The sequence below is a fragment of the Carlito syrichta genome, unplaced genomic scaffold (genome assembly GCF_000164805.1).
Source record: "Carlito syrichta isolate Samal-C Ts95f unplaced genomic scaffold, Tarsius_syrichta-2.0.1 Scaffold308804, whole genome shotgun sequence".
Lineage (NCBI taxonomy): Eukaryota > Metazoa > Chordata > Mammalia > Primates > Tarsiidae > Carlito > Carlito syrichta.
In genome coordinates this window covers 60,481-72,281 of record NW_007252900.1, presented here as the reverse complement: position 1 = coordinate 72,281, position 11,801 = coordinate 60,481, and the positions used below count along the sequence as shown (strand labels likewise).

Genomic DNA, 11,801 nt, shown 5'->3' with positions numbered 1-11,801 from the left:
AGGGAGAAGGTGGGATGATTAGAAGGGCAACATCAAATCATTTTCCCCTAAAACCTTTGAGCTATTTTAAAATCTGGGTATTTGCTTCAACTTGACTCTTAATTTCAGTTTGAAGCCACAGATAGAACCAAATAAGCTCTCAGAGACAGAACTTCCAAATTAAAATGCTATATTCTTTTAGGCTATGCTGGGGAGATATTGGTATGCTTAATAAAATACTGCTTCCCTGAAAGGATGAGGAATGCATTTCAATTGTGGGCTTCATCATCAGTTACTTGTCAAAGTAAACTGTTTATCTTCCAATTTCAGAGTCATCAGGTTTGCCATAGCTGTTGAAAAAGGCTTCCTCCCTGGCAATCTGATCTGGTTTGACTGTTGGATGTTAACAGCATGGAGTCTAAAATAAAAACACAGCTCTCAAGTTTTAGTGACAAGTTTTCAGGATAACTCATCAACTGGAATCTGGGGCAATCGCAACTGTCCTTTTGGTTAAAGAGCCTTATGATGATATGTTTCATGTATTTGAAATTTAGGAAAAATAGACACAGAATTATTTTTTTTAATGGAGTTCAGAAAATCTATAATTTTTTCCTTTTTCTTTTGTCATAAAATATTGTCTGGGATTTCATAATCAGTATATTTTTAATGAATCAAAATGAAATAAGATGGAATATTTAAGGAAATCCCTTTTACTATTTTATTCTCAATAATTTGTTAGGTTGCTTTTTAAACCCAGTGCCTCCATTTTTCTAAGTATTCATAGTGCAGGGGAGTACTGGTTTATGATATCTAAGAACCATGGCAAAAATAAACAAACAAACAAAGCATCTATTTCTATATGCTTGTAAGAGAGCTTGATGATGTTTCCTGGAAACATTCCCCCAAACCAAAATTAAATAATGTAAGATGATCCAGCAGAAGTCACGACATTTACCTGGTTGAAGGTGGTACCAGTAGTCTTACGTAGTAAGCCTATAACTCCTTTGTGGAGTGCGTGGGATAGGGGAGATATTACTTCATGTTTGTAAAAGACAGAAAGTCTTTTAATTTTATTTAGAATAAAATCAGCACGGTAGAAATACATCAGTGTACATGTGAAAAAGAACTTGATTCCTTAGCAAGTCCCAGGACTTGGACCCCAAGTGAGCAATGCTTTATCTGACTACGTCTGAAGATCGAGTTGAACTATGAGCATATTAGGAAAGAAGAAGCAAGTAATTGATAAATCCAAGAAAATCATGCACAATCTTAATTTGTATGAGATGGGGTAAGTTGGCTTCTGATCCAAATCTGGTATTTCTTGGTTAATAGGGTGTAGATTCCAGGCTTCTTGGCAATACCACATTCATGACCTCCAGAGACTATGGCATGGAAGACACCATTACAGACCAAGGGCCCCCCTGAGTCACCCTGGAAAGAAGAAAATGGGCAAGTACTTGGTGAGAAGCTGTTGAGATTTTTCTACCACCAACTGTTGATTGCTTAAAAAATCGTTATCTAGCTAGGCTTGGTGGCTCAGCCTGTAATCCCGCACCTTGGGAGGCTGAGGTGAGTGAATTGCCTGAGCCCGCGGGTTCAAGACCCGCTTGGGCAACTTGGTAAGACCTCATCTCCACAATAAATCAAAAAAAAAAAAAGTAGCCGGGTGTGGTAGCGCGTGCCTGTAGTTCCAGCTACTTGGAAGGCTGAGGTGGAAGGATCACCGGAGCCCAACAGGTCAAGGCTGTGGTGGCCAGGAACAGCCACTGCACTCCAGTCTGGGTGACAGAGTGAGACTCCAACTCAAAAAAAAATAAATAAAAAAAGAATCATTATCTGGTTTCTTGGTGTCTTTGTGTCCTGAAGAGTGCCTGACACTGCCTCTTATTCAGAATAAGTTGTCTATCTCTCTGTTTCTGTCTAGGACTATGTTTCTGTCTGTTTGTTTCTCTCTCTCTGTTCATGTCTCTGACCATGACTATGATTATGACTATGCCTCTATCTCTATGTCCGTGTCTATATCTCTGTTCTGTCTCTATTTGTGCTTATATTCCTTTCGTAATCATTGACTATTGAATTTTATTCATTAAAGAATAGATAGACATAAAGTTTGAAATAATCTGCTAAAATAAAAGAATGATTTTAAATCATGGATTTCATTTTGACCACCTAAAATCAAGTTGCTATTGAGACCCACAGAAAGGTATAATGTATTGCAGTAAACGTCTTGATGGCAGGGATCATATCTTCTCTACTATTTCTTTCTTTTTTTGCATCCCCACATGGTTGAACATAATGCTATGTATATAGAACAGTAAATATTTGTTGAATGAAATACTTTTTGAGGACTCACTCTAACAACAAAACATATAACTAAATTCTGTCAAGGAAAGCAAAAGAGTTATGGAGGGGATGGCATAGCCTTTCAGATATTTGAGAGACACATACTGTTTATTTGAGCTTTTTGCATTTGAATCTTAAAAGACCTTCTTATTTTTATTCATTTATTTATTTTTTGAGTCAGAGTCTCACTCTGTTGTTCAGGCTGGAATGCAGTAGCACAATCACAGCTCTCGGCAGCCTTGAGTTCCTGGGTACAGGAGATATTTCTGCCTCAGTGTTCTGAGTAGCTGGGACTACAGGTGCATACCACAACACTCAGCTAATTTTTTTATTTTTTATTTTTTTATAGAGACGAGGTCCCACTATTTTGTCTAGGCTGGTCTTGAATTCCTCGGCTCCAGCAATCCTCTTGCCTCAGCCTCCCAAGGTTCTAGGATTACAGATGTGAGCCACCATGCCTGGCAAGACCTTCTTATTAATTAATTTGAAAAGTGGTTCTTCTTTGGATAAGTTATCTTCTAATCCCCACTAGTGGCTTCAGGGTTGTCAGACTTTTTAAGGATGATTAACACCTCTCATAGGAAGCCTATAAAAGCTTTCAGATATAGTCTATTATCCTATTGTAAGTAAACACTTAGTGAGTGCTTGTTAAACACTAGGGAAGTCTTTACAACACATTCACATTGGTAGATGAAAAAGAATAGAGAATGCTGTGTGGGAATGGAGAGAAAACTTTTAGAATTGCGGTTTCCCCATTTTCCATGTCCCACCTCCATGGTGTCAGTGAACAATGGCACCTTGGCCTCAGCACAGCTCCCAGAGATGCCTGTTTAAATGAGAGACTCTTACCTTGCAGGAATCTTTCTGGCCTCTCGCGTCTCCTGCACATACCATGTTTTTGGTGATAAGAGGGTTGTGGTTGTAATAACTTTTGCTGTTGCACAGTTTTCGACTTAAGACAGTAACAGTGACTTCTTGCAGGGTGTCAGAAGGGCTTAAAAAATCTGGGCTGGTGGTTCCCCAGCCAGTAACCTGGCATCTGGCTCCAGATCTAAGATAGTTTTTGGATCTGGGGTGCAGTACCTGGACGTGCTTGTTGAGTTTTGCGGCCGTATGAAGCTGACAGATGGAAAAAAGAGTAAATGATCATTCTTTCCCAGTGGTAGTCTGCTGTTAGTTTGTGCATTATATGTGTGGTCCCTGTGTCTTAGGAGGGCGTCCTTTTTCTTGAGTCTACTTTGGTGGTAGACTGCAGCTGCATTTGTGGTTGCTGCTTTTCTGAATACACTCTTCATTCCCTGAGGAGCTCACTGAAGCTTGGGGAGGGAACTTATACAGAGCAGGAATTTCACCCAGTCTCAAGCAGACTGGCCTTTGCCCTGTATTGGATGGTTTTCTGTGGAATAACATCCATAGGTCATGACTTTGAGGGCTGGGCTGCTTCCTGCTGGATAGGACTCTTGAGACGGTCTAGACTGAGTTTGGACTAAGCTAAGTATGGTCTAGACTAAGTTGTAACTCACTTCTGAGTCCCTAAAGTCACTTGGTTGGCTCTGCTGTATAAATAACAGTTGTATTTTTCACTTGCTAATGAGAAAAGCATTTGGGAAAAAAGCTTTCAGGGTGGATCTTTGGGTCTGTTGAGATGTTCCCCTGCTGCATATGTATAAGAGTTGCTTTTCCTTGAAGCATTTGTGATAAATTCTTGTTTCTTTCAAGACAGTATGTGGAGCAACATGGAACCCTATAGAATATGTCACAATCACTTGGGGAGGGTGCTAACAAAGCACTTTTGTATAGATGACAACTAAATATTTGTTGAATATTGAGCCATGCTGTATAAGAATAATGGCAAAATTGAAGGTAGAAAATGCTACATACCTCAACAAGCATGATATCATTCGACTGAGGGTCTGATGTAAATTTCGAGAATGGTATGAATTTTTTAATCTTCAATATTTGTTTAGAGGCCTCATTCTTTGAGAGAGAGTGTGCTCCTAAAACCACTGTGGGAGACTGGGCTTTGACAACCCTGAAAAAGCAAAAAGAATGAAAGTAACAGAATGCTTTCCAAATCCCCCAGTGGGGAGTGGAGATGGCAGAGAGGGTCATGTACATACAGAAACAAGGACTATCTCCAAGGAAACCTGCTTAAGATGAGGGAGAGTGACAAAGGTCTCAGTGGACCCCAGCATGGATTGGTATCAAGGGCCAAATATGACTTGCCTTTAACCCCACCCCAACTCAATTCCCTGGCGTTACAAAAGAATATCAGAACTTGTACCCAACTGTGGGAAAAAGAGGGTGAAATCTCAATTGATTTAGATCAAGTTTACAGCAAAATCGGGTTTATTTATATAAAAATAGAGACAATTCTATTTCCTGAGTTTGTAGGTGGAGATTTATAGCAACTACCATTAAGGGTTTTTTTATATTGTGGTAAAATATATATAACAACATTTAACCATTTTTAAATGCATAGTTCAGTGTCATAAGGAACGTTTATATTGCTATTTATCTACCACTATCATTCATCTCCTTAGCTAACATTCACTAAACATTTTAATAATTGAGGTAAAGACTCCACTGTGTACTTGCTTGTCCATATGTCTAGACCTCATGTCAGGGCAACATGGGGAAGTAAGGCTCATCACATGACTGTCAGATATGCTCATATGTCCTGTCTCCTCAATTAGAAAGAAGGCTTGGACATGAAAGGAAAACTTTCCTCAAGGTGAAAAAAAATTGCTGATGTGAAATGAAGATACTTTAAGTTTAGTAGTCATTTCATTGTGGAGATTTATAGGGTATAAATGGGTGAGTCAGACAAAGAAACACAGGTTTTTCTGTTTTAAAAATCTCTAGTCATACACAGTTCTAATACCAGTGTTTCAATAATGCCACAATTGATCTGATTTACTATATATTGTATAAAATTACATTTATAACCAGTGATGAAAGTAGAAATCATTTTTTTTTTTTGAGGCCTTGGCAACATCCTGGAGGCATTTGTATACATATCTTTGTGGAAGCCACCTCAAATCCTTTCTTTGGAACAAGAGAGGGCATAACAATAATTGTATTTATTTGTTTAAATATAATGATTTCTTTGCTACTTGAAAAAAATAGACGAAGACAGATTTATAGTAAAAACACACATACTCATGCATATAGATGAATAAAGATAAATAAAAAATTATAAAAAGCACAGAAGCTTATAGAAAAGGAAGAAATTATTGTTTCAGAAGAATGAGCACCTGACTTTGGTGGGATGAGCTTATCCATAGCAGAGCTGTGACTGCCTGGAATGACCACTTTTTGATTTCTACCAAAAGAGTTTATTTTGAGAATTCCAGCTCTGTTTGTTGAAAAATCTGTCTATTGCAAAATCAGGATGGGGTTGAGACTTCTCATAGGATATGGATTGGATTTCCTGTGATCGATTCAAATTCAAATTGAGCACACCCACTAAACCCAAAGCTTTGTAGGAGAAGGATGATATAAAATCTCCAAGATTAAAACTCTAACAGTGAAGTGGATATGGGCATAAATAACTCACACAAAGAAGACTGTGGGGTGTGGAAGGTGGATCTTGACTAAGGGAGTAGTGCTGAAAGAATTCTGGTTTTCTTTCATCTTTTACTAAATTCTTTGACTAGTTAGTGCCTTTGAAATGGTCTGGCTATTTGCATCTCCACTGGGACACATTAATACCAAAAACAACCCACACTGACTGTTCTGTTTTCTGAACTTTTAATTTCTAGATACCTTTCAACTGTCATCTGTGCTACCAAGGTCAATCTTGCTGCCCATGGGATTTCTGGATTTATCTGAGTTCTAGGATCCCACCTTTTTAGCTAAACCTAGGTCTGAATTCACACAGAGAAGTAATGATCATACCAAGGTCTTTCATTTGTACAACACAATGTTTCTCCAAGTGTTTAAGCAGACACCTAGAGATGTTAAAATGTGGCTTCCTGGGTCCTCTGTGGACTTACCTGGAACAGAATTACATATGGGGCAGAACCACAGTGTTGCTTACAATAAGTCTGCTGAAGACATCTGTAAACACTGTCTTGGATGATCCTAACATGACCTTTCTCAGTGTGTTAAAGCTGATGGGCTGTATGTTCCTCACTAGTAGATATACTAGTAGAATATTCTGACTGGTCCAAGGAGACACATCTCATAAGTAGGGAAATCTGGGCCCAAATTCAGTTTTTGTAATTCCAAGCCCTATACTCTTCCCTCAACTCCTCTTTAAGCCCATACCAATCCCCTTCAAGCCTCTTATTTTCTCTACCAGCCTGCCGTAACTCTTAGTGATGTTTCTGCTTAGACCCACTGCTTGAGGTCTGGTGCAAAGGGAGCAGAGTCTCTATTTCTTGAAGGTTTCTATTGCCTAAGAGGGAGAAGGACCTGGCTGTCAGAGGGAGGTTTTCTTGGTCCTGTCCCATCAATACAACTGGAACATCAGGTCAGTTTCTCAGTTATTACCATGGAAGGCAGAGATAATCATAATAATCATGTTAACCTTTTTGTGGTAAAGTTCAAAACAGCACTGTAAGCTAGGCATTATGATGATCCTTATTTTATAGATGAGGACCTTGAGGTTCAAGTAAATTAACAAACTTGAGAACATTCTACAGATATTGAGTAAAAGCTCCAGGATGCAAACCCAGACAGGATTAAAACTCACTTGACTTGAATCCAGAGTCTAAAACATTTAGTCATTTTGCTTGGGAGCCTGGAGTGTTTGAGATGGAGTGAAGCTGTCACGAGAGGGCTGTGGAAGGTTCCATGGAATAAAACTTGCTAGGCAGGTGAGGGAGGGGGAAGTACTCTTTGAGGGGGGTTTTGGGGGAGACTCAGGAAGACAGTGGACGGCAGTTGGGGAGAATTTTGCTTCTGGTAAATTAAAATGCTGAAAATAAGATTATACAGGAAGTTTTTACCAGTTTCCTTTTATATTTGACATGAAATTAATAAAGGGAGATACCAAGATACCAAGGGAGAAGCCATGTGGATGGGTGGTGAGAAGGGAGCACCCCCTGATTTGGCTGTCTTCACAGTTTTGCTGAGAGAAAGGCCTGGAATAAAATATTCCCACAGGATACTGGGAAGTACATTTGTGGGAAGCTACCATTGAACTATTTCATAAATATTTTGAATTTCATAAAACTTAATATTTTTCTAAGCACTGATATGCCTACTTTTTACACCCGAGTGTCCTGTAGAGGAAATCTGATCTACATATTTTGGAGTTCTTTATACTCTAGCCATTAAAAGTGATATTTAGCAATAGTTTTGTAGTTTTTGTTTTGTTTTTTTAATTCTAAGACCTCTTTCCAGTCTTTTTAAAAAATTTCTTTTCCTCAATTTGGGAATCTACTTATCCTGAGTTAAGTACACTTGACAAAATTTAAAATTCAACTTAATAATATTATTTACCTTCCTATAGCACTTTATGGTTTGTGAAGCACTTCTCTTTACACCAGATTTTAGGCTTAGCAAAAAAAAGAAAAAGAAAAAAAGAAAAACAAAGGACCCAGTACTTTGGGAGGCCGAGGTGAGGGCATTGCCTGAGCCCATGGGTTTGAGAACAGTCTGGGCAACTTGGTGAGACCTCATCTCTACAATAAATAAATAAATAAATAAAAAGGAAAGAAAGAAAAAAAAAATCCTTCAATTTAGTTCCTTCATTCCATCCAGCATTTGTTGAACATTTAGAAGTCAAACTCTGTGTCTGGGGAGGTTATGGTCCGTTTAAATGCGTACCATCATCATATCTGAAGATGTGTACATTTTTTTTTTTTTGAGTTGGAGTCTCACTCTGTCGCCCAGACTGGAGTGCAGTGGCCGCTCCCGGCCACCGCAGCCTCGACCTGCTGGGCTCCAGCGATCCTTCCGCCTCAGCCTTCCGAGTAGTGGGAATTACAGGCGCACGCTGCCACGCCCGGCTGATATTTTGATTTTATTGTAGAGTTGAGGTCTCGCCTGCCCAGGCGGGTCTCGAACCCGCGGGCTCAGGCAATCCACTCACCTCAGCCTCCCAAAGGCGCGGGATTATAGGCTGAGCCACAGAGCCCGGCTAAAGATGTGTACATTTTGCACTGAATGAGCATGTATTGACAGTTACCCTCCGCCTTGCTGGTCCCAAGGGGACAAGTGCTCTGGAGAGGACAAAAGTGACGAGGATGAGAAAGTGATTTCTATGAGGGCAAGAACCCCTTTCAAATGAAGAAAACATAGCAAATTAGAAACTGGCAACTTGATTTTTAGAAATAAAAGTTCTCCCTGTTTACAGGCTTCAAAACTTCCAATGTGTGATCAACCAGTTCCATTAAAATGGGACAATCAGACAAAACCCCCAAAGCAGGGAGAAGCAAATCAATTCTGTTGTTTTGTTTAGATTTAGCCAATGCCTAGAGAGCAAACCATGATGAATAAGTTAAAGTGAAGTGCTACAATGTTCGTAGGAAAAGGTGAAAACTCCATCTCCGCTTGCTTAGGCAGGAAACATAAAGAAATAAGCACACAAACAGAAGATAGAACCCAAAGAACCCAAGCAAGCAAACAAAACAGCAAATACCAAATTAATTTTCTACTGCTTTTCCTTTTGTGATGGTTATTCCATCCCAAGATAGATTTTGTGCTTTCTTATGGGAAGTAGGAGAATCCCAGGTTGAAATGGACTTTGGGAGGTTGTACTTTATCTTCAGAAGAGCTTTCATTCTAAGTATCCCAGAAAAACAAATCTCTCTTTCTCTTTTCTTTTCTTTCTTTCTTTCTTTTGAGTTGGAGTCTCACTCCGTCACCCAGACTGGAGTGCAGTGGCCGCTCCCGGCCACCACAGCCTCCACCTGCTGGGCTCCGGTGATCCTTCCGCCTCAGCCTTCCAAGTAGCCGGAATTACAGGCATGCGCTACCACACCCGGTTGATTTTTTGATTTATTGTAGAGATGAGGTCTTGCTGCCCAGGCGGGCCTCGAACCCACGGGCTCAGGCAATTCACTCACCTCAGCCTCCCAAAGGCGGGGGATTACAGGCTGAGCCACTGAGCCCGGCTTATTTTATTTTCTTTTGAGACAGGGTTTCACTCTGTTACCCAGGCTGGAGTATAGTGGCACAATCACAGCTCATTGCAGCCTAAAACTCCTGGGCTTAAGGGATTCTTCTTGAGTTAATGTAAGGGGTCTAGAAACCCATTGGCAAAGCAGTCTTTTTCTACATATAATACTACTAATAAGGTCAAGTGCGGTGGCTCACGCCTGCAATCCCAGTCCTTTAGGAGGCTGAGGCGGGAGGGGAGGATTGTTTGAGCCCGGGAGTTTGAGACCAGCCTGGGCAACATCTCGAGACCTCGTCTCTACAAAAAAAAATTAAGAAAATTAGCTGGGTGTGGTGGCATATGCCTGTAGTTCCAGCTACTCAGGAGACTAAAGTGGAAGAATCACCTGAGCCCAGGAGGTTGAGGCTGCAGTGAGCAGGGATTGTGCCACTACATGCCAGCCTAGGTGACGGAGTAAGACCCTGACTCAAAAAAACAAAACAAAACCACTAATAATAGCTGAAATGATTTTGTGCATGCTAAATATGTCAACATGCTAAAATACCTAAGTAGATACTATTTAATTCTCAAACCCCATGAAATAGGTACGATTATGATTATTCCCCATTTGTAAAATGGGGATGCTGAAGAGCACATGGTGAGCTCAGGCGCTCTGGTTTCCTCACAAGCAGGAGGAAATCTTGCTCTTTCAAGGTCAGAAGTGCTGCTGCTTTAATTATTACTTTTGCTGTGTTCCCTGGCATTATACAGAGAACTTGAACTTGACTAACGGCTTCTCTGGGAAAAGAAGTCCAAATCTCTCTGAAAATGAAAATCCAGGGCAGAAAACATGGATGTGCAAGAGGGTAAATAAACCTCACCTGCTGGTCAGTGACTACAGAAGCTAACAGTAGATTGAATTCCCAACGAGCTTTTCTGCTACCCAACTTGCAGAAAAAACAGTATGTGGAAAAGTGTGAAAAGAAAGAAAGAAAGAAAAGTGTGTAGGACTTACTGAGGGTGGCAGTGGGCTGCTGTCAGCACCCACTGTGGGTCGATCAGAACTCCTCCGCAAATGTGATGTCCACCATACTGGATGGAGGCCATAAATGGCCTGGAATGAGGTGACACTTCTCTCCCTCCAATAATTTTCATATTGAAACCTGCAGAAGTTAACCAAAAGACTTCACATAAAAGATCCAAGCAGATCGTTTCATGTAATTCTTCCAATGACAGCCACTATATTATTTTCGAAGCTTAAAAAACAAGAATCCTAATGGTTATAATAATTTTACTGATGAACAATTGTATAATACATTACAGTTTTGAAAGATAGGAATGACTGTAAAAATTCTTTTCATCTATAGAGTAAAAATATAATCAGTAGAAATTCATTTAATATTCATATGTGGCAGATACTGGAGATACTTACACACTGGAATCATATAAGCCCCAGCTATCAGAAGAAACAGAGAAAAAGAAGAAAACTTTGTCATTTTAATGACCTAGATTTAAGAAGCCCAGGTGAAACTCTCTGATCCTATTGAGGAAGGAAAAAGATTCTGAAGACTGAGTTTTGTTCTTGTAAGTTTTAAGTTTCTCACCACAAGTGTTCTAGAGGTGAGATTTTTTTCACACCTAACTTTAAAAGTGTTTGGGTAGTTTCAGGTCTGTGCTTTTAGCACTATTGGGGAGAAGATTGTGTGCAAAAAAGAACTTATATCTGGAGGTAATTGTCACCAATATCTGAATAAGAGTACTAATGTTATAAATTGTGAAAGAATGAAAAATATCCATACCGTAAGAACTTAATGAAGTTGCAGACAGAGTTCAAAGATGTTCATTGCTCTAAAGTAATATTTACTATTTTTCCTGGCATAAAACAGTACCTATAATATTTCATTTCTCATTATTTTTCATTTGGACATAGATTTATGATGAAGAGAGTCATGAAAACTTGCACAGATCATGATTGTTTCACAATGGGGCTTACCAAAGTCTGAACATCATCCAGAGAAACACATATGTTTCACAGCAAACTTATTCCAACTCATGCCCATTTCTTTTAAATTTGACCAAATTTGATTAAATGTTAGTTAAATTTTTGGAATATTTCATAAAGTTTTTAAGGGGAACATTGGCAACATATTTTTGGTTGAGTCTCTCTTTTACTCATTCTTAATTGAAAATGACCATGTGTTTATCCAGGGCCTTAATAATAATATCTTTAAATAAAATCAAGGATGGCATTTCATCATTCTTCCCAGGCACAGATAACAATGCATTGCAAGTTCTTTTAAAGTACTTTCTCCTTCACTACAAAAGGTATTAGGCTTAAGATTAAACAAGATTCTGTTTGTGTCAGCTACTGATCAATAGTGCAAACACTGAGTACAAACAGACCTAAGTTAGGTCTCAGAACTCCAAT

The 11,801-nt window shown here is 39.4% G+C and overlaps 1 protein-coding gene across 1 annotated transcript; it reads right to left on the bottom strand.

Moving 5' to 3' along the window:
- Positions 1-1,189: 1,189 nt before the first annotated feature.
- Positions 1,190-10,942, bottom strand: GZMK (granzyme K). The gene is made up of 5 exons (XM_008065776.1): positions 10,806-10,942; positions 10,389-10,536; positions 4,204-4,354; positions 3,172-3,441; positions 1,190-1,410 (listed from the first exon to the last, which is right to left on the bottom strand). Exons 1-5 carry the CDS (start codon positions 10,867-10,869, stop codon positions 1,249-1,251), a joined length of 795 nt encoding a protein of 264 aa, XP_008063967.1. The 5' UTR covers positions 10,870-10,942; the 3' UTR covers positions 1,190-1,248.
- Between the last annotated feature and the right edge of the window lie 859 nt (positions 10,943-11,801).

What these genes read in the sequence shown, in the direction of transcription:
- GZMK (XM_008065776.1), bottom strand. Translation starts at nt 10,869, where the DNA reads ATGACAAAGTTTTCTTCTTTTTCTCTGTTTCTTCTGATAGCTGGGGCT. An exon ending in GGCTTATATGATTCCAGTGT is followed by an intron (nt 10,537 to 10,805) that starts GTAAGTATCTCC and finishes TAACTTCTGCAG; the next exon opens with GTTTCAATATGAAAATTATT. An exon ending in GCAGCCCACTGCCACCCTCA is followed by an intron (nt 4,355 to 10,388) that starts GTAAGTCCTACA and finishes TTGCTTTTTCAG; the next exon opens with GGTTGTCAAAGCCCAGTCTC.